This window comes from Macrotis lagotis, chromosome X (genome assembly GCF_037893015.1).
Source record: "Macrotis lagotis isolate mMagLag1 chromosome X, bilby.v1.9.chrom.fasta, whole genome shotgun sequence".
In the NCBI taxonomy this organism is placed as follows: domain Eukaryota; kingdom Metazoa; phylum Chordata; class Mammalia; order Peramelemorphia; family Peramelidae; genus Macrotis; species Macrotis lagotis.
This window is the reverse complement of record NC_133666.1, coordinates 698929757-698953250: the sequence shown is the minus strand read 5'-3', so window position 1 is coordinate 698953250 and position 23494 is coordinate 698929757. Positions and strand designations below refer to the sequence as shown.

The window sequence follows — 23494 nt, the reverse complement described above, 5'->3', positions numbered from 1 at the left end:
TGTGGGATAAACTCTGCATGCCATTATAACCTGGAAAATTTCAGTCTGCTTTTGGATGGGCAATGGACCCCACACCTTGTAAATCTCAGCTGGAATAGAATCAGCACCAGGTGCTTTGCCACATTGGTGATGTGGCATTCAAAAATTTCTTCTTCAATTGGAACTTCAGTTAAGGACAAATTGACTTCAGCTTGAGGTAAATAGTCAGTGGCTTCTGCATTGATTGCTTATGGTCTGTTAAGAACACTATGGAAGTGTTCAATCTATCTAGGATCATGTCTCTGTCATTAATTAATATGATTTCATCAGCACTGTGTAGTTGGGATGCACCATATGTCTTTGATCCATATATACCCTACCAAGCATTATAAAAGCACTTTGGATTGTTACTATCTGCATAAAACTGAATTTCATCTGCCTTCTTATTGAGCCAGTAATCCTACATCCCTCTAAATTTTGCTCGTACTTAACTTTTGATGAAATTAAATGCTACCTTCTTAGAAATGATGAACTATCTTACTGGTAAACCCTGTTTAATTATCTTTTTTGATTTAGCAGTTTCTATGTTTCTCTATCATTTCCATCAAACTTGTCTTGATGTTTGCAAGTATTCTGACCCAGATGAACAAATGCAGTCCTGTACACCAAATCTCTGAAAGCTGCCCACTCTTTTTCTGCTCCACTGTTGCCAAGTATGTGTTGGCTCCGCCTCCAAGTGAACAACAAACTGTTCCCTCTCAAAGAGATGCTCTAATTTCTTTACATTATTTCTTCTGGTAGTCATTTTGCCTTGGGGTGGCTGCTTTAGTTGAATATGAATATTTAGCTTGGAAAGGATGAGTCTGTGATCAATGCAGCACTCTGCACCACACATTGCCTTTGTCACTCTCACATTCTGTTTGTCTCTTCTTCTTATAACCACATAGTCTATTAGATACCAATGTTTTCTGCAAGGGAGCATCCAGGAAATTTTATGTTTAGGTAAATGTAAGACTGTGTTTGTGGTGAGGTCATGAGATTCACAAGTTTTCAGTAGGAGGTGAATATTGCTGTTGTTTCCATCTCCATTCTTCCTAAGGACTCCCTGCCATGTCTGGTAGTCTGAGCCTACTCTAGTGTTCAAATCACTCAGAATTATAATCTTGGGGCAGCTAGGTGGTGCAGTGGATAGAGCACTGGCCTTGGAGTCAGGAGTACCTGAGTTCAAATTTGGCCTCAGACACTTAATAATTACCTAGCTATGTGGCCTTGGGCAAGCCGTTTAATCTCATTGCCTTGCAAAAACTAAAACTAAAAAACAACAAAAAAAAGAATTATAATCTTATCCTCTTTTGGTACATTGATGATAAGGTTTTCTAGGTCTTCATAAGTTTTTTCTTTAACATCACCAGGGTTTCCCATGGTAGGAGCATAGGCACTGATGATAGTAGCATAATGTTTTCCTGCAAGTATCACTCTCAATGATATTCTCCTCATCTATACAGCAAGTGGGTATTAGAATGTTTATATCTCCCTCAGAAAGCTCAAATTGTAGGGCTAGTTTCTTAACTCTTCAATAACCTTAATGGATTCTTCCAAATATTAGTCAAGTGTTTCTTTGACTTGTGCAAGGTCATACAGTGATAAAGGGACTTGAAACTTGATGACTCCCCCTTACAGGTAACCCCTTGGGGATCAGTTTCATTCCAGAGAGGTCAGATTTAATTGAGGGGACGAAATTCCTAATAAGGTTAGTAGAGTCCAGACTTACAGAAACCTGGGAAGGAGCAGTCTTAGGTGGAGATAAAAAGAGAGTCCCACACCTGGTTTGGGATGAACAGAAGTGTGGATAGTTTTCAAAAGCTCCTGAGTGTCCTGATACAGATTGCTCAACTTTGGTATAGGAAGAGCAGCTGGGATTGGGACCTTGCTGACATAGAGGAATCCAGAATATTGAATGGTGAGGTTTACCTACTCCTTATTTCCAGAACAAATTTAGTCAGGAATACTTTGCAATTCTGCTGCAGATCTTGCTTCTGGGCAAGGGTCATAAAAGCTGGAGATAATAGAGTTCTGTCAACTTGCCTGTGTTGTGGTAGAACAGATCCAGTTGGAAGATGGTATTATATATTAGTGTCCCATTAATAGGCCATTTTCCCTGATACTCCAGATTATACTGAGGCAAAACTTTGCTACAAAATTTTACGAGATTTTTCTTACTGAAGACCAAGCCTTTTCTAATTCCATAAGACAACCTAAAGGGGTGACTTTTGTTTTAGAGGAAGATTATCCCATCATGTTCTAATGTAATGTAAGTACTTGAAACAAAAAGATATACTTGTAACTTAGAGATGTGTGGTGAAGTCCTGTAATGTTCAGGGCAGGCTCACCATGAACCATGAAATCTCATCTCTCTGGCATCCTAGCTGATACTTTAAAGTCAGAGCATCACTCAAGCAATAAAAAGATCAACCATGAAGTATTCCCATGAGCATAAAAGCAGGAATACCTGCCACACACTGGCCACTGAATCCAGATGACTTTGGAGGAGAAAGTGAGGCAGGTGATGTAATAAAGCAATCCCCTCACTCAAATTCAAATCACATGCATGTCATGGAATCACTTCTCTGATATCAGAATCTTCTTCAATAATAAAGGAGAAACATCATTTTTTAATGTTTCCTTTGTCCCTTGCCAAATAGAATTTTTATTGCCTTCCAGTATAAAAAGGACACTTTTAATTTTTCTGCTTGCAACTATCAATTTCTTTTTCATTAATATGTGGTCAGTATTTGTAAAGGTACCAGAAACCTTTGAGGTAGAAGGTATTTTTTTCTATGTCCATTCACTTCTTTCCTGATATATGCAGTTTATCTAAAATTCCTTTTATTTCTTTAACTTTTTACTTAATTTTTTTTTGGATTTTTCTAATTCAGAGAGAGGAAAGTTAAACTCACCCACTATTAAAATACTACTATTTATCTCCTCTTCATTTAGCTGTTCTTTGTAAAATTTAGATGCTATACTATTTAGTTTATATAGGTTCAGTATTCATCTTGCTTCATTATATATGGTACTTTGTACCTGAGATCATAATTGCTACCACTGCTTTATGTATCTCATTTTTTTTTTTAGGTTTTTGCAAGGCAAATGGGGTTAAGTGGCTTGCCCAAGGCTACACAGCTAGGTAATTATTAAGTGTCTGAGACCGGATTTGAACCCAGGTACTCCTGACTCCAGGGCCAGTGCTTTATCCACTGTGCCACCTAGCCGCCCTTGTATTTCATTTTTAAATGTGTTTCTTGCAAAAATATATAGCTGGATACTGATTTTTAATTCATTCACTTTCTGTTTCCATTTTGTGGGTGAGTTCATCCCTTTTCCCTTCAAAGTTACACTTATTTTTTTGTAAATTTCCCTCCATCTTATTTTTACTCACTATTTCCTTTCTTATCTTTTCACTCTAATCCTGTTATCTTATCTTCTAGCTTTACCTCTTTATTTCTTATTTTGTCCACAACTAATCATAATCTTAATATATATGTCCTTCCAAAAGTTCCTGCTCCACCATATCCCTTTGTTTTCTCACCTCTCCTGAAATGTAGAAGTCTTCTAAAGGTCTTCAGATGTGTATCTTGTTTCCTGGTCATCTCAGATGAGAGGACAGATTGCATTTCTTTTTCCTACACCTGTTATGTTAGTTCTTCCTTTCGTGCCCTGTTTTTATGAGAAAATTTCTCCTCTGACACTTTATCTACCCAATTATATCTTTTTAGAATCACCTCATCATACACAACTCAGTCACAGTCTTTTTATTAAATCACCATAGTAATGAAAACACTTTTAACAATGCATTGCTAATAAGAATAACTAATAATTGCTAATATTAATGACATTTTCTTCTATAATAAGTAAACAGTTGATCTTAATCAGTGCTTTATAAATCATCTTTAATGATTTCCTTATATTTTTTCATTGAGTTTTGGTCTTTCTGTTAAAAATATTTGAAAGTCTTTCAGTTTATCAAATATCCATTTTTTACACATTTAGGATTATACTCAGCTTTACTAGAGAAATTATTCTTGGATGCAATGCTCTTTGAAATAATAATATTCTAAGAACTATGATCTATTAGTATAGAATCTGCTAGGACTTGTAAATTCTGATTTTTTTCCACTGTATTTAATATTTTCTTTTTCTTTTTTTGCTTAAAATATCTTCTCTTTAACCTGGGAACTTTGAAAGTTGACTCTGACATTTTTGTAGATTTCCTTCCTATGAACTTTTTTCAGGTGGTGATTGGTAAATGCTTTTTTTCCTTCTTTATCATCTTTGTCTAGGACTTGGGGACAGTTTTCCTTGATAATTTCTTATAACATCATATCCAGATTCTTTTTTATTTTTTAGGTTTTTTGGCAAGGCAATGGGGTTAAGTGGCTTGCCCAAGGCCACACAGCTAGGTAATTATTAAGTGTCTGAGGCTGGATTTGAACTCAGATTCTCCTGACTCCAGGGCCGGTGCTCTATCCACTGTGCCACCTAGCCTCCCCTTAAGACTTTTTCTTTATTGATTCAATGGGGTGTTTATACTTCATTTAGGCCAAACCTCCAGCCCCTACTGTTTTCTCTAAGTTCTCTCAAGTTATAGTCCTAGAACTTTAACCCTTTACTTTCGCTGCTGTACATTCATTTTGTGAAGATTTTTTTTCAGTTTATGGAGGAAATCTAGAGAACCTGAAAATTTCTGACTAATATTGTCATCTCCTATCACATCTGTTAAGGAAGAAATTTCACATCACTCTTTCTCTTTTTCCTTTACCAATCAACTTACCATCTAACAGAAGAGCACAGACTTTCTCCATAATTCCACAGGGTGAAATAGATTTGTAAGGCATTTCTCAGCTTTATTCCAACTGATCACATAAAATACTTTTCTCAAAATTCCATCAGTCTCTTAATGACTGTGGGTTCTAGAGCTGACTCGGACTCTCATACAGGATATATGACCTCTGGAGAAATGTCTTTTCTATGCTTCAATTCTCCTAAAATTAATGAGGGGGGGACTCTAATTATGAAGAATCTGGCCATTCAACATCTGATGACTTTTGATGGTCTAGGAGTTGGTGACATTCAAGGATGTGGCTGTGGACTTCACCCAGGAGGAGTGGAACCTCTTAGACCATCATCAGAAGCAGTTATACAAGGAAGTCATGCTGGAGAATGTCCAGAATCTGCTCTCTCTGGGTAAGGACACTTCACCTGATAACACTGAGTCTGCAATCAATGGGAATATCTTCATTCCCTTCTGTGAAGGCTTTGGAGCATTGATCAATTTACAGAGAGAAAAGTTCAAGTTACCAGTGTCCATGCAACAGGGTTTCCCCCACAGGATGGTTTTTCAACATTCCTGATTCTGGGGCTTGAGTTTCTACTAAAATGGGTGACAGGATGGGGCAAGGGCAAAGGATTTGTCCATTTTTCAAAACACCACATCCTATTTTGTATTAGTTGCATTACAAGCCCTAACTAAAATTCAAATTTCCTTTCATCTTCATTCCTAACTGATTTTCCTACCCAGGACTTCCAGTTCCCAGACAAGATGTGATTTCTTATTCTGAGCAAAGGGAAGCTCTATGGATATCAAAACAAGAAAGCCTGAGGAGCTGCTGTCCAGGTGAGTCAGGTGAAAGCAGGTATATAAAAGTTGTGTTTACGAGAGTCTTCTATGTATTATAGTGAAGCAAGTGCTATATTTGGGGGCATGAAGACCTGTCTTAGAATTCTTTTTCAGTTATTTCTTAGCAGTGCCTTCCTGGGTCAGTCACTAAACCACTGAGCCTCAATTTCTCCATCTATAAAATGAAGGAATTGGACTCCATGGCCTCTCATTCCCAGAAATCAATCTGTGATTCCAAAAGAAGACATTGAGTGAAATGACTCAATAAGGCAGGGAATTCTTCTGAAAATGTAAAAGGAGGCTAGGTTATTCTATATGTGCTTTTTCTTAGACCTTCAATTCAACAAACAACTAAATTCCACACCCTGCAAAGCAACAATTACATAAAAAGGTGCATAGTTATTTCTGTTCCCATGGAGTTCATGGTCTGGTGGGACAGAGAAGGCATCCACAACTTGTCCAAAATGGACAAGATAAATTAGGGAAGACCTTAAATTTAAGTAGGCTGGGGCATCAGGGAAGACAGAGTAGTTTAGGCAACAGGAATGACAAGAGAAGTCCATGGAATCCAGAGGTGGAACATCCTGTTCCCAGAACATAAAGGAGGTCCATTCCACTGGATTATAGAATATATGAAGGGGGCCATGATGAAATGTTTTAAACACCCTATATAGCATTGTACATTTGCTCTTTTGCTGGGCAACCAATGGAGGCTGGAGAGTAGATGGTGACATGATCAGGTGAGAGCTTTAGGAGGAAGAAATTGACAACTGGGCAGAGGAATAATTAGATTGGGAACAACTGAAACAACCAGCAAGCTCTTACAGTATCTCAGCTGCAAGGAGGCTAGGAATTGAACCAAGAAAGGAATAGTATTGAGAGAGAAATTATGTGATAAATGTTAGAGAGGCAGAATCAATAGGATGTTGCAACAGACTGAATATGTGGGTCAGGAGTAGGAACATGTGTGAGTTGATGAATAGTACATGGCATTCCATTTGTCTGGACAACTAGATAATAGCATTATGATTAAAAGAAGATGGGAGGCTTGGGGGGAAAGAATGAGTTTCCTTTTGAATATGGTAGAGATAGTACCAGGAAAGAATAAATAGAAAAAGGAATATCAAGACAAGGGAGAGATTGGCTGTGTCAATGCTTGAAGAGAAGTCAAAATGGATTGGAATTAAGTGATAGTCATTGAATTTTGACAATTTTAAGAATATTGCTAATTTTCACGGGATGTGTTTCAGTCAAGCAATGAAATGGGGAGACAGTTTTCAGGGAGTCTCCTTTTTCTTTGACTCTTATAAAGACCCAAATTAAATATAAAGAGCAAATAAAAAAGGTGCTAGCTACATACAAAGAACTGATAATTAGAAATATGTATCCAGAAAAATGTTTTACACACACACACACACACACACACACACACACACACACACACACCAGTTGATGGGCTAGAATGAGATTACTTGCAAATGTAAAGGAATTTTCTTTAACAAAAAGAAGAATAATCTTTTCATCTGATATGGAGATCAAGAAGGAGAAGAAATCTGATTCATTTGAGATGAGGATAAGATAGTTCTTGATAAATATAAAGATTTGGAAAAGCTGTTGTGTTGTACCTGATGCTTTAGACACTTGGCTAAGCCATGAGAGTTAGGTGGCTCATGTGGACATAAAAGGTGGAAAATATCCTTGAATAGAGCTCAGCAGCCCTCATAAGAGAACTCATCTTCCTTGAGTACACCCTATGCCCCCCCAAAATAAAGGTTAAATAACTTGCCTAGTGTCACACTAGTGAGCCAGATTTGAATTCAGAATGAAGAATCTTCCTGACTCTAGGCTTGGTGCTCTAGCCACTGTACCACCTAGTTCCACTGTGACTCTAAGAAGCTATAGCATGCACAGTGGTCACACCCAGGAACACATTTTGGCAGGCAGACTAAACTAGGTGTAGTGATGTTATTTTGGTCTTTTTTGATGAAAAGGCTAAGAACCAAAGCTAAGCCACAAGGTTACAAAGAAAGACAAAAGACAGTCTGCTGTCACAGAGTTCAGAATCCAGTTTACTAACAAGAGTTGATCCTTGGGAAAGAGACCATTTTAGAATGGAAAGGGAGTCTCAAATTCATAGGTGAGATGTGTGGGGTATCTATCCCAAGTATGTGAAGTCTTCTACTGGTGGAATAGGTAGATGAGAACACTTTGTTTCAATGGCTAAGAAGGCAGCTGCAGCAGGTACAATGGGAGTGCTTAGAGCTTGGTTAGACACCAAAAATGTCAAGGTCATATATGCATCTACAGCCATCACCAGTTGTCTTGCTGCTGGATCAAGATAACTTTGAAAGAGAGAGTGAGATCGATGAATTGGTGCAACTCTACCTCACTTAGATCCAATTTATGCACACATCAAAACATCACCCATACCATTTTACCATTCCTCAAAGTCCTGTGATTATAGGAGGTGACAAAGTAGCAGGTGCAGCTACACTAGGACTTGTATAGAGGTGACCCGGGACATAGGGTCATTTCTCCATTGAAAGCAGCAGTGAAATTCGGCAGCCCCTTGGATGATTGAACAGTCCTTTTAAGGATACCATTGCTCACCTCCTGATGGGAGGAAGGGGCTAGAAACAGTTCCCTAAAAATCTTCTGCTTACCTAACCTGATCTGATGACCAGAGCAAGCAAGGCTCCCTCAGTGGAATCAAGAAAAAAAAAATCTACCAGAACTTCTTCAAAAAAGATCACACTCACCATTGGTTCATGGAATGTTTTCAAACTCACAGACAATAAAAGATCAAATACACATGAAAGACAAGTAGCTCCTGCAAGAGAATTCAGTAGGTATCATATCCAAATAGCAGTCCTGAGTGAAACAAGGCTGGCAAATGAAGCCAGCTTACTGAAGTTCAGGGGAACACCATGCAGCTGGGGAAGGTTTTGCAATAAAAATTAATCTGGTCAACATTCTTGGATACCTACCAAAAGGAGTGAACTACAGGCTAATGACAATGATATTGCCACTTCCAGGAAAACATGACATATGTAAGTTTAGAGTAAGCACCCCAGGTGTTAATATGGATTATGTGTATCCAACCTGGGGTAGAGCATTTTGAGCTCATATTGGGCTGATCAGCCACAGTTTGACTCACTGTCATTTGTCTCAAACATAGTGATGTTATTTTGGTCTTCTTTGATAAAAAGGCTAAGAAGCAAAGCTAAGCCACGAGTTTACAAAGAAAGACAAAAGACAGTCTGCTGTCACAGAGTTCAGAATCCAGTTTACTAACAAGAGTTAATCCTTGGAAAAGAGACTATTTTAAAATGGAAAATTAATTTAGGGCAATAGGGAAATAAAGGAATGCAAGGAGTGAAAATGGTTTAAGAAGGAGAACAACACTGGGAATTAAAAAGTCAAAATCAAAGAGAAGTAATAGCTAGCATTTATATAGCACCTACTATGTGTCCTGTACTGTTTAAGTATTATCTCACTTTAACTTCATAAGAACTCTAGAAGTTTGGTGTTATTATTATGCCCATTTTACAAAAAACTGAGGCAAACAGGAGTCCTCTGATTTGCCTAACGACATAGTCTCCTACTGTGGGATGGATTTTTTTAACTTCACAAATCAGTCAAAATGAATTGCTAATTACTTTTTAAATGATTTATTTGCAGGTCCATTGCAAATGTTGTTATTTTGTTTTTTTAATAATGTGTGTGTGTGTGTGTGTGTGTGTGTGTGTATATATATATATATATATATATATATATATATATATATATATATATAAACTAATCCTATCCATAGTAGCATTCAGATTTTTGAAGAGAATATGGCTAAAATGCTCATACATCTATGAGGTAGAAAGTGGATATTGAATTTGACAAACTCCCTCTCAGGAATGGAAATTCATCTTATTTTTAGACTCTCAAACAAGTGAAAATGAATTGCTAATTACTATTACAAATTTGGTAATTTTTTTCTTTTTAATACTATTTAGATACAAAACAACCTTTGAAAGGCTAGAATTTCTTCAGTTACAATTTTGTTTTCTATGGAAAAATTGACTACCTTTTCACTGGAATTCTACTGAATGAGTAACTTAGGATGCCAGCTATTTCCTTTGAGAATCTGACAGAAGAAGAGTAACATAAATAGAAACTAAGTTCAAATTAGAAAATGACTCAGCATTTCAATGTAGCATTTTTAGAGTCTGTTTTCATGGAACGGTTGTGATGGGACATGAGGTTTTCATGATACTTTCTACTATGCATGCCTAGGGACCTTGATTTTCCATTAGCCTTCCATTACTGCTGCAAGAATTCAAACTCAAGTATTATCTTGGTCTGGTTGAGTACAGGTTAAATGAGATGTGATTACAAAGTCAACTAGGAATGAGAGAAGTCTTCTGGTTCAATGATAAGGGCCTTTCCATGCCTTTGACCATTTCCACATGAATATCAAGCCTTCCTGGAAGTTTGCAAATTGTTGAGAATGTAAAAAATTGTGCTGTACTTGATCAAAAACAGTCAGGTTGATAGAATCACTGATTCTTGACCTTTATTGGAGTCTTTCTCCCAGCTAGGGATATAGCCAGTTTCATCTTATTGGAGAGTAGAGTTTTTTCCTTTGCTCTTTTTTTTCTTGCATCTCTTGAGCTTCTTGTTTGATGTCCAAATTTTCTATTTAGCTCTGGTCTTTTCTTCAGGAAATGTTGGAAGTCTCCCTTTTCGTTAAATGTCTGTCTTTCCCCCAGAAGAGAATGTTCAGCTTTGCTGGATAGTGGATTCTTGGCTGCATTCCTAGCTCCCTTGCTCTTCAGAATATCTCACTTCAGGCCCTTCCATCCCTTAATGTTGATGCAGCCAGGTCCTGCATAATCCTTACTGTGACTCCTTGGTATTTAAATTGTTTCTTTCTGCCTGCTTGCAGGATTTTCTCTTTTATCTGATAGTTCTGGAATTTGGCACAACATACCTTGGTGTTTTCAATTTAGGATCTCTTTCTGGAATGGATTAATGTATTCTTTCAATAACTATTTTGCCCTCTGGTTCCCTGATATCAGGGTAGTTTTCCATCACTAAATCCTGTAATATTAAGTCCAGACCTTTTTTCTCTTCAGTGTTTTTAGGAAGCCCCATAATTCTTAGGTTGTCCCTTCTCAATCATTTTTCGACATCATTGGTTTTGCTGATGAGGTATTTTACATTTTCTTCCATTTTTTTTCAGTCTTTTGCTTTTATTTAACAGAATCTTGTTGTCTCATGAAGTCATTAGTTTCCACAGGTTCCATTTTTTTTTTTAGAGAAGAATTTTCTTCGTTTACCTTTTGCAATTCCTTTTCAAATTGGTCAATTCTATTTTTGAAGGAATTTTCCATTTGCCCAAGTATGGTTTTGAGAAAATTATTTTCTTTTTGTATTTGTCCAATTGTATTTTCCAAGGATTTGTTTTCTTGTTGCGAGATGTTAATTTTCTCTTGCAACATGTTAATTTTCTCTTGAGTTTCTTTTCCCAACTTTTCCAATTGATTTTTAAATTCCTTCCTGATTTCTAACAGGAAGTCTTTCTGGGCTGGAAACCAATTCATATAGAAGTACTAGATCTCTCTGGGTCAGAATCTGGTTCTTCTAAGTATTTCTCTATGGGTCCCCCTTTTCGCTGGTTTTTCTTCATTTTTCTAGTAGCTCTCAGAGGCTTTGTTCACTCGATTTAGTAATTCCAAGGGCCCACCAGTAGGCAGTGCTGGTTGCTTTCTTTGGAGTGATTGAAGCCCTCTCCCAATCCTGGAGGGAGTGGGGGGAGGGGGTGAGGAGGAAGTGAGGAGGGGCCGCAGGGTTTTTGAGTTGACCTTGAACTATGGGCTGGGCCCTGGGTGAGGAAGCCAGTCTCTGTAGTCCATCTGAGCCTGAGGGGGTGGGGGGAATACTGTTTGTTCTTGGAACAATGCTTCCTTAAAACTGGGGAGCTCAAGTCCTGCACCTAGCTGGACAATTTCCAGGCATGCAGACCCCCCCCCCCCAGCCTAAAGACTCCACTAAAGTTGGTTAAGCCTCTGTGGCTGAGGCCACTTCTCTGGCTTCTCCCAGCTGCCTCTGGTCTCCATCCCCTGTTCACCCACGGTTCCCTAAGACAGACCTTTTTGGTAGTTGTTCTTCTCCTACCTTCTTTTTTTGGGTTTTGTCTATTGAGTTTCTGTTAAGAAGTTTCTTTCATGTTATTTTTGAGAGGATACCAGGAACACCTTAATACAGTGCCCATCTTCTCTCCGTCATCTTGGCTGGAAGTTTTGTCCTTTATCAAAGAAGACCAAAATGACAAAAATGACTTCACTATGTTTGAAACATTACAATGTGTCCAACTGTGGCTGATCAGACCAGTACAAGCTTAGCTTGCTCTACCACCTATGTTTGTCATGTTTCCTTCCAGCTGCTTCAATTCTGTCTTCCTTGTAGAGTGCAGCATCTTCACTGATGAGGTCACGTCATGCTATACAGTCCTGTGCCAGTGTCTCCCATGCTGTACAATCAATTTTAAAGTCCTTCAATGAGATCTTCAGGTTGTCATAGTATTGCCTCTTGTGAGCGCTTGCCCTGTTTGAGTTCTCCATAAAATGGGGGGGGGGTTTGGCTAGCATACTTCTAACATTCTAACCACATGCCCAGCCCATCATAGTTGCACTTTATTTAATAATTTTGGAATGCTAAGCACTTTAGGTAGAGAAAGGACCTTGGTGTCTGGTATTTTCTCCCTCCAGGTGATCTTGAGAATTTCCCTAAGACAATTTAAATGAAAGCAATTCAGTTTACTGATATGGTGCTGGTAGACAGTTCAGGTTTCACAGGCATATAGTAATGAGGTCAGCATGAGTCTTCATTTGGTATTTATCTAATACCTCTTCTCTCCCACACTTTCTTTCGGAGCTTCTCAAATGCTCAGCTAGCTCTGGCAATACGTTTGTCCTTGGAAAGGACACTGCCAAGGTAAGTGAACTTGTCCACAGTACTCAAACCTTCTCCATTTGCTTTAATCAATGATTCTGCATATGGACGCTGTGGTCCTGGTTGATGGAGCACCAGAATTTTCTTGGTGTTAACTGTTAGACAAAATTAGCACAAGCACCAGAGAATCATCCTTATTTTGTTGCTTCTCAGCTTCAGGGATTGCACTGAGTGCACAATAATCTGTAAACAGAAGATCATACACCAACACTCCCTCCACTTTGGTCTTGGCTTCTAGTCTTTTCAAGTTGAAGAATTTAGCATCAGTATGATAGCTGACCTTGAGGCCGTGTTTATCTTCAGTAAAGGTGTTTGATAACATGGCTGAAAACATCACCCTATAAAGCATGGGAACAAGGACACATCCTTGTTTCACTCCATTGGTGAGTGGTAAATCTCGAGTACATTGTCCATTATCCAGAACCCAGGCAAGCATGTTGTCATAGAATTGATGTACAATACTGATGAACTTTTCAGGACAACCAAATTTTGACATAATTTTCCATAAGCCCTCAAACTGACAGTATCAAAGACCTTAATCAGTTCTACAAGTGTTGTATAAAGACCTCTGTTCTGTTCCTGGCATTTTGCCTGGAACTGTTGGACAGCAAACACCATATTGACTGTTCCTGGAGGCTTTCTGAAATTACACTGGCTCTCAAGGATGTGACCATCATCTGGGTGAAGGATCAACCTATTGAGATGGACTTTGGTGAATCTTCTCAAAAATGACTAAAAGAGAAATACCCTATGATTGTCACAGGACAGTCTATTCTCTTTATGTTTTTAGAGATGGACAAGAGAGGCATCCTTGAATTCTTGGGGGATAACACCTTCATGCCATATAACCTGGAAAAAACCCCACCCACCCACCTTGTAGATCTCTGCTGGAATAGAAGCAGCATCAGGTGCTTTGCCACTTGAAAGGAGCCTAATGGCATTCAAAAACCTCATCTTCATTTGGAACTTCAGCTAGGGGTTGACTGACTTCAACTTGAGGTAAACAGTCAGTGGCTTCTGCATTAATTGATGATGATCTGTTAAGAACACTATGGGAGTGTTCAACCCACCTCTCTTGGACCAAGTCCCTGAGGTACACCATATGTCTTTGGCCAATAAATAGCTTTCAGGGCACCTTAAAAGCATTTTGATTTGTTACTGTCTGCATAAAACTGAAATTCATCTGTCTTCTTACTGAGCCAAGAGTCCTGCATCTCTCTAAGCTTCACTTGGACTTTACTTTGATGGAATGAAATGTTGCCTTCTTAGAAATGGATGTACTATCTTTCTGGTAAGCCCTATGGAGTTCTCATTTTTCATTTAGCAGCTTCTGTATTTCCCTATCATTTTCATCAACCAATCTTGGATTTTGGGAATGCTCTGGCCTCAATGAGCAAATGTAGTCTTGTGTACCAGATCTCTGAAATCTGCGCACTCTTTTTTTGCTCCATATTGGCCAACTGAGTGTTGGCTCTGTTTTCCCTCCAAGTTGGCAACAAACTGTTCCCCCTCAGAGAGACACTCTAATGTCTTGACATTAATTCTTCTAGTATTCCTTTTACCTTGGGAAGGTCACTTTGGTTGAATGTGAATATTTAGCTTAGAGAGGATGAGTCTGTTAGCACTCTGTACCACACATTGCCTTTGTCATTCTCACATCCTGTCTGTCTCTTCCCCTTACAATCATATAGTCTAATAGATATCAATGTTGGCTGCAAGGGTGCATCCAGGAAGTTTTATTGTATTTAGGTAAATGAAAGACAGTGTTTGTGATGAGAAGGTCATGAGATGTGCAAGTCTTCACTCCATTCCTCCCAAGAACTCCCTGTCATGTCTGGTAATCTGAGCCTACTCTAGCATTAAAATCACCCAATAGTATAAGCTTGTCCTCTTTTGGTAAATTGATGATAAGCGTCTCCAGGTATTCATAAATTTTTTAAAAATTTCATCACTTTGTCATGATGGTGGCATGTTGTTTTCAGTGTCAATCTCATTGTCATGAGCCCGATGTTCACTCTTTTGGTAGACATTCAAGAATGCTGACTAGATTAGTTTTGATTGCAAAATCTATCCCAGCTTCATGGCATTCCCCTTCCTTGCAGCCACTTCAGAAAAATGTGTATCCAGTTCTGACTTTGGTCAATTGCCCTTCCTTTGCCAGCCTTGTTTTGCTCAGGGCTGCTACTTGGATACCATATCTGCTGAGTTATGAACTATTCATCTTTCAGGTGTATTGGTCCTTGTGTTGTCTATGAGTGTGCACAAGTTCCATGCAGCAGCGGTGAGTGGAATTTTTATTGATGAATTTCTTTTAGATTTTTTTTTGTGTCCCAACCACATAATGGGCTCCCTGCCTGCTACAGTAATCAATCCAGGGTTGTGTAACCAGACAATTTTTAGGGCACCTTTTCTAGCCCCTTCCTCACAACAGAAGGTGAGCAGCATGATCCTTAGGACTGCTCAAGCATTCAGGGGACTGCTGAAACTCATTTCTGCTTTCATTGGGGAAATGACCCTATGACCTGGGCCGCCTGAGTGCCGGGATGTGACTACAGCTCCCAGTGTATCTGCACCTGCTGCTTCATCACCAGGCTGTCGCCATAGGACTTTGAGGAATGGTTACTAGTGATATGTTTTATTGCATGTGTAAACTGGATTTAAATGAGGTAGAGCTGCACAATGTCAACTGCCTCAGTCTCTCTTCCTACATCATCCTGATCCAGCATAGCAAGATAAAGTGAAGAAAGCTGGTGATGACTAGATGCAGTGGATGACCTTGGTGTCTTCGATGTCTAACCAACCTCTAAGCATTCCAAAGCACCTGCTTCAGCTGCCTTCATGGCCATTGGAACTATTGTTCTCTTCTGCCTATTCCACCAGTGGAAGACTTCACATGCTTGGGGTAGACACCTTCCACTGCTCACCAATGAGTTTGAGACTCCTTCAGTTACCCTCAACCAGGTTTAGTCTGCCTGCCTAAATGGTTTCCTGGAGTGGCCACTATACATGCTATAGCTTCTTGGAGCCACAGGTGAGAGGTGGCTCAGGTGGACATAAAAGGGGGAAAGCAGCCCTGAAAAGTACTCAATAACCCTCATACCAAGATATTAGTCTTCCTTGAACACACCCTACAATCTGATATAATCATTATATAATTCTCAAAAGCAGTGCATTGCTGTTCAAGATAATTTTGTATCATTATAGAAACATAGCCATTAAGGTTGAAACATACTTTTTGTTTCAGAGGATAAATATATTTGCAACCAAATTAGACAAATAGTTACTGCTTAAGCTGCCATGGATAAATTTTTAGCTCATATCCTTTGGACCAGTCCTTCAGGGAATATGTGAACCTCTAAGTGGGAAGAATGGCAAGAAGACTAATTGTGAAGCATGCTGTCACCTTCCTTACAAAAGGAGGATTAACTTGAATTCTTCCATGAGACACATATTTTCAGATATAGGAAACATACTTTTTTAAATCATGTGTTTTAGAAGGATTTTAATTTTATTTTAGGAAGCAGTGCCATATAAAGATCTTTTTTTAAAAAGAAGGAATTAATGACTATTCCATAAAAGTAATGGGTCAGAACAAATCTCTTATGCTTCAGGTAAATACAAAAAAAAACCAGTGTTGGTATTCTGCATATGACGTCAGATGCCGCAAAAGAAAAAAGTAAGATTGAAAGTGATTACTAGGAAATTACATTGTACTTACAGGTAACATGGATCATGAAATAATTTGTATTCAAAATAAATTGAAATGATTATCTGTGTACCAAAAGTCATTGTATCTATGAAGAAAGAATTGAAAATACAGACAGTGAAAGGGAAATGCAAAGGTTGAAAGTGGAGATATGTGAAATAGTGTGACCTGAACATGCCCATTCACCATACTTGTGAACTAGTCACAACTGCTGGGAATTGGATCAAGTCAGAAGGCCATTGTGCATTCACTGCCTGAGCTGGCCCCCCTTTAGGAATACATTTTTTATGAGGGTCCCATGTGATTGCATGTCCTGCTCTTTGTAAATTAAATCATCCTCGGGATTTGAACTAGAAGCATTCAAATTGGTATAGTTATTTCCATGAAAGTTTGAAGACTTTTCTTTATCTAGGGCAATAAAAAATAAATACGTTTAGGTTCTACCAGTGGTGGGAATGGGATATAAATGTATATATATGCGTGTGTGTGTGTGTGTGTGTGTGTGTATAGTGTATGAGTGCTTCTTTTATTGTTTGTTTCTTTTAGAAGACGGAATCAGACTTGAAATGAAGGAGACTACTGAGAAGCTACACCTTTCTGTGAAAGAAACTCACAAGCAAAGAGTCATAAATGAGAATCCCTGCAACTTTACATGGAAAGAATTCTGTGCTACACCTGAAAAAACCCAAAAGAAAGAAAAGCCTTATGAATGTAATGAATGTGGAAAGACTTTTTCTCAGAGGTACCTTCTTATTTCACATCAGAGAATCCACACTGGAGAGAGACCTTATGAATGTAATCAGTGTGGAAAGGTTTTTACATTGAAGGGTAGTCTTACTGTACATCAGAGAATCCACACTGGAGAGAAACCTTATGAGTGTAATCAGTGTGGAAAGGTTTTTACATGGAAAGGTAGTCTTACTGCACATCAGAGAATCCATATTGGAGAGAAATCTTATGAATGTAATCAATGTGGAAAGGCTTTTACACAGAAGACCAATCTTATTAAACATCACAGCATCCACACTGGGAAAAAACCCTATGAATGTACTCACTGTGGAAAGACTTTTAGACAGAAATCCAACCTTACTGAACATCAGAGCATCCACATTGGAGAGAAACCTTATGAATGCAAACAATGTGGAAAGACATTTACTCGGAAGGCCCATTTCACTGCACATCAGAACAACCACACTGGAGAGAAACCTTATGAATGTAATCAATGTGGTAAGGTTTTTACATGGAAATTTAGTCTTACTGCACATCAGAGAAGCCACACTGGAGAGAAACCTTATGAATGTGATCAATGTGGAAAGGCTTTTACACAGAGGTACCTTCTTACTTCACATCAGAGAAGCCACACTGGAGAGAAACCTTATGAATGCAATCAATGTGAAAAGGCTTTTTCTCGAAGGTCTCGTCTTACTGAACATCAGAGCATTCACATTGGAAAGAAACCTTATGAATGCAATCATTGTGGAAAGGCTTTTACACGGAGATACCTTCTTACTGAACATCAGAGAAGCCACACTGGAGAGAAATCTTAAGAATGTAATCAATGTGGAAGACATTTTACTTGGAGGTGTTTTCCCTTACTGCATCAGAACAATGTGATAGATTGAAATTTTGGATCAAAATCACATCAATTCTGTTCAATGAATTTTTGAATTTTCTTACATAGAAAAAGCACTTCATCTAACTGTCACTTGGGACATTTTAGACTGATTGCATTCAGAGTAGGATAAAGCAATTCAAATCCAAATAGCTCTCATTCTTATTCTTACAGTTCCTTGTCATATCACCTCAATGTCCAGTTTCTTGTGTATTTTGCCTTAATCTCTGGTCTGCTTGTAGAAGGTCCAGCACATCTGACTGGGAACAACTTAGTACACTCCAACCTGGTTTACATGTACAAGTTGTATCTGACCTTCAGTTTTCCCAAGAGCCATTTGCTGCCAGTTCCTCAAAGTAGAGGCTCCATTTCTTTCAGTTAGGCTGGTGCTGCAGTTTTAGCTTGACAGTCTTTCTGCTCAGGAGGAGGAGGAGGTGAATCTGAGGAGGAAGGTGGTAGAGGCCCTGGAGAGGGGGAGATCTGAGAGTTGACTAAACTGGTGGGCTGGGACCAAGGTGAAATTTGAGCCCTGGGGAGGAGCTTATAGTTGGGGGGTAGAGCTTGATGTTTGTCCTTCATTCTCAAAGAAGACCATGATATCAGAGGGTCATATCATGACTGCATGTGACCTGGATTTGAGTAGGGGGAGTGGGGCTTTGTGAGTCAACAGCCTTCCTTTCTTCTCTTGGGCCAGTGGCCAGATAGGAATCAGGGCAACTGGATATGGCTTCTGGTTAAGTGACTGGCCTAAGGTCACACAGCTAAATAAATATCAAGTGTCTGAAATTGGATTTGAACTCCAGTCCTTCTGACTCAAAGATCAGTGCTTTATCCACTGTGCCACCTAACTTCCTGGGCTGGAGTTTAGGCAGAAGGAATCATCATTTCAGTGGAATAATCATTCCAAGTAAAGGAGGGTCTGACTCAGGGAGGAGAGGCAGTCAGGGTTCTTGAGTCTGGCTGTGGATGTGGTTGGAGGATCTTGGGGACTTCAGGGCTGCACAGGGTGGTGCTCCTCGGATTATGAAGAGTCTCCCAGAGGGGCTGGCTGGAAGTAGGAGCCTTCCCTGGAGTTCAAATTATTTTCCTTTCTCCTTTTGACACTAAGACCTCTCTGCCTCCTGGAAGCCAGCTCTGTGCATGTATATCCCAGGTAGGTCTGAGACAGAGACCCCAATGTTTCCTGGCTTCTGCTGGCTGTCCTTGCCATTGGGTCAGATTCTACTCATCTGACTTATGACAAGCTCAGTGAGGGTGCTGCATTCTATGAGCAAGGCAGAATTGAAGTAGCTCAAAGCAAACATGACATATGTAAGTTTAGAGTAATCTCCCCGTATTCACATGGACTATTGACCTTTGTGGTGAGCATCTGAAACTTGTATTGATCTGATCAGCCAGAGCCAGACACGCTGTAACTTGTCTCAAATATGATGTTATTTTATTCTTCAATAATGAAGGACAAGAACCAACCACTCAATTCATGTGACCTAATGGGGAGAGTCCTCCAGCTCTGCCTGGAGAAGCCCTCTCTCCAGTCTACCAGCTAGAAAGCTCCTCATCCCTATCTTTTTTTTTTTTAAGGGTTTTTTTTTTGCAAGGCAAAAGGATTAAGTGGCTTGCCCAAGGCCACATGGCTAGGCAATTATTAAGTGTCTGAGGCTGGATTTGAACTCAGGTACTCCTGACTCCAAGGCCAGTGCTCTATCCACTGTGCCACCTAGCCGCCCCGCCTCATCCCTATTTCTTTGCCAGACTCCCAGTCACTTCCCAGACTTCTTGGATCACCATTCTCAGTTGTTCCTTTGTGTCACTTTCCCAAAGTTCAGATTTTGCCTATAGGAATCAAGGAGCCTTGATTTCAACCTTCCTATCTTTGTCCCCACCTTTTGGTTAGACATTCATTTGTCCTGCCTTCAGACCCAGCTCCTTTGGTGATCAAGAGTCCTTCCTTCTCTCCTCAAGAACCCTATGTTTTTACAGTTATCAAAGTTCTTTCCTGGCTCCCTTTATCTGAACTTGTGGCTCTTCTTCCCTATCACATCCTAGTCATATGACTCTATCTTCATTTTCCAAACCTACCTCAGGGTCCCTGGAGTCCTCCTTTAGCTAGCTCCTAGTTAGACCTCAGGATCCAGTTATCCTTTCCAAGGCTCAGTGTTCACCTGAGTCCCATCTCTCGATTTAGAGTCCCTGAGCTCCCTGCCATGAACCTTTGTTAGAATGACTTGTCTCTCAGACTCTCCATCTGCTCCTCTTATCCAAATCTGCTTCCCTGCCTCAACTATTTTCAGTAGTTCAACTACCAAATCCCAGAGTGGATTTTGTCTCCCAGACTCAGACTTCCCTTTGTCATTCCCCAATAGCTCCATTCCAGAGCCTCCCCATCCTCAATCTTCCCTAGATCAAGCTGTTAGTCTGTTGTTTACAAATTGTGTGTATTAGTTTGGTAGAGGAGCAATTGGAGGGAGAGTCACTACCCACAAAAAGTCCTCCCCTCCTGAATTCAGTGTCTGGGAATTGATAATATTACATTCTCACCAGACACAGGATAGTGAGATTGATTTTATCATCCCAAGTGCAGTACAGAGAGGCATGAAACACTAAACTTTCACAGAGATAGCACATGGATGGCCAAGGCTTTTCTCCTAACAGCAGGTTTCTGGATTCCAACAGACCAAAGAAAGGCTGGAGAGCTGAGGGGAAGATATTCATATCATTTATTTTTGTAGCAATAGTGGCAGGGAGATATAGCGAGGAGAGGAATGAGTCTTCACACAAATCCACATATTCTCAAATCCGCTAGTCCTCCCACAGACCAAGGCTAAGGGAATTCACACCCAAACCCATACATGGCATTCACATCCAGTCAGATGGCTCACTATACAGTATAAAACATAAACTTCCTTTAAGTTACACGAGATGGACTTTGTTTTTTGTAGGAAGAACACATGAGGCAAGATTTGGTTAGAAATAAAAGCCCAGATTTTAACCCAGGTGTAATGTGGCTGTATTCCTTTAGTCATAGTGAGCTAGATACAAAATCCTTATTTGGGTCTGGATGTAGCTACTCATATATCCTGTTTATACTTAGGATGCTTATGTAACCCTAAAACCTAATTATTTATAGATAGATAGATAGATAGATAGATAGATAGATAGATGGATGGATAGATAGATGGCTATCTGTATGCAGTTACCCTAGACCTGTATCTCTTAGATGCCCTGCCACTAACTACTATATATCGAACAAATGGGATGACTTTTTCCCCTTTGGCTCCCTAATTTTTCTTTGTTCTGTGACTCAGAACCTGCTGCCAGGCAAAGAATTCCTGACATAAAATTGGCATAGTGGGCAGGATGGGTCAGCTCAGGCCATTATGGAAACTGAGAGTGGAATAGGGAAATGGCCAGATATCAATATGTGGCACCTGGTGGCTACCATTTTGTTAGTCTGGGTGCCACTCCAAGATTGGGACTCTGAGTTTGGAAGCCCTATCTCCTTGGAGAGGGTACTGGGGTCTCTCTCTGATAACACAGAGAAGCACTTAGGTGGCCACTGGGTCAATGGACTGGTTTTTGGCAGCCCTCTGGGAGATACAGAAGAGTCCTTGGAACAAACTAGATTTGGGGAAGTGGAAAAAGATGAGCTGGGAGTGGACCAGGAAGGAAAGGAAAGCAATCCTTGCTGCAGAGTTCCAGTCCAAGTCAGTTATTTTGAGTAACTCTGATGAGGACAATGAGAGGGTAATTTATCACCCAAAAGATTAAATCCCAATATTCTTGGGCACAGGAATATGTTCCCTTGCCCCCATCTCAGATGATGGTCCATAACATCATGACCCCTCATACACAGGCTGAATTCCTGGAGCAGGGGTTTGAGTTTATGTAGAAGCTTGTAGAGCCCTTACCTAGTTGTGTAATGTGACTGGAGGATCTGGGGATGGAAGGAATCTCACTGGCAGGACAATGCACCCAAGGCTCAGACAGGCTAAGAACACAGACAGTAGTCCAAGCAATCATTCCTGGCTGGAGTGGGTTGTGGATGTAGGATAGGGCAGTGTGGTCCAATGCTGGTAATCTCTGAACCAGGTTAATGGCAAACTTGGGCTGAATTTCAGCAAATGTTCCAGAAGATGGCATGAAAGTGCAATTTATACTTTGCAGGCCAACAGACCAGATGAAGAAGCTTTATCCTAATAGTGAGACCTTGTCCTGATGACCACCCCATGACCCTTTTTAGCTCCCTACTTACTATTCATATCTTTTATGTGAATCAGCCAATATTGGGCCTTACCCAGATGATTGCTGATCTGGGTGAGGCTAAAGTGATGAGAGGACAAGGGTATGTCCTGGGGGGGGGGGGGGGACAGCTACTCCAAGTGCATTGGGGGGGGCAAAGGCTTGGTGGGTATCATTCACACCCATATGTAGGCAGATCTCATGGAGGCAGGAGCAGACTAGATGGGAAAAGTAACAAGCTGCTGCTAGAACTGTGGTGCCAGCTGTGCCCAGAGCATTAGTTAACCTTCCTCCAGCAAGGAGGGAAACACAAACCACACGCCCTCACTGGCAGAGGATGTCAAAGGTAATGTTAGGGCCTTGCACTTTGAGGATTTCCTGAAGAATAAAGCAGAATCTGCTGGCAGTGAGGAGGAGCTAATGTTTGGTGGCTGGGGGACTCCCCCAGTTTTGGTGACCCCTATGGGAGGGGGTCACAGGAGACTGGAGGCCTCATGTGGAATTACCTATTCACTGATCTCCCACAATTCTGTAGAAGATACTAGTTTTGGTTGAAACCAGGGCTGAATGTACTCTGCTATAGGCAACCCAGAGGAGGTTGAGGGACCCTTGGTAGAAATTGTTGGCTGTGGGGGAAAGAGCATATTGGTCAAGGCAACAAATGTTCATTTGGCTGTTGACTGGTTGCCTCTTCCCCCAAGAGTATACTGTGTATTTATCTCCTACCCTTAAGTTGTGAGGTTTATGATTACAAACCACTACTGGTAAATTTCTACTCTGCATACATGTGGTAAAGGCTGTGTTGAGGGGTCATGCCCAACACTCTCCTTTGGTGCTTCCCTCACCATGCCAAATCAGCAACACTCAGCAATACAAGTTACTGGAGGCCCCATCAAAATACAAGCACCATACACGAGTTGGAAAAGGTGATTGTCATCCACTCTGCCACCAGTCCTTTTAACTTTCCAGTTGGCTGAGAAGGAAGCCTGATGGTTCCTGGAAAATGACAGTAGATTGCAGGGAATTGAACAAGGTTACACCTCCACTTCATTCAGTAGTCCATCCAGATCTTTGGACCAATTGTCACAGTGTTTGGGAATTATATATATATATATATATATATATATATATATATATATATATATATATATATTATTCAGATAAATGATTTAGACTTGCCAAATGCCTTCTCTATAGACTTTGCTCTCAAGAGTCAAGACCAGTTTGCCTTCACATGGACAGGGAAGCAATGAACTGTCACTGTATTACCTCA

General features: G+C 40.0%; 1 protein-coding gene across 2 annotated transcripts in view; it reads left to right on the top strand.

Annotated features, from left to right (window-relative positions):
- LOC141497142 (uncharacterized) overlaps positions 1-22317 on the top strand; it is a 50904-nt gene extending 28587 nt beyond the window's left edge. For both annotated transcript variants that reach the window (XM_074199785.1, XM_074199786.1), the window contains exons 3-5: positions 5097-5223; positions 5558-5653; positions 16917-22317. In XM_074199785.1, coding sequence (XP_074055886.1) covers positions 5097-5223; positions 5558-5653; positions 16917-17917 — 1224 coding nt within the window. In that variant the 3' untranslated portion in view covers positions 17918-22317. The remainder of the gene's footprint in view (positions 1-5096; positions 5224-5557; positions 5654-16916) is intronic.
- The last annotated feature ends 1177 nt before the right edge of the window (positions 22318-23494 follow it).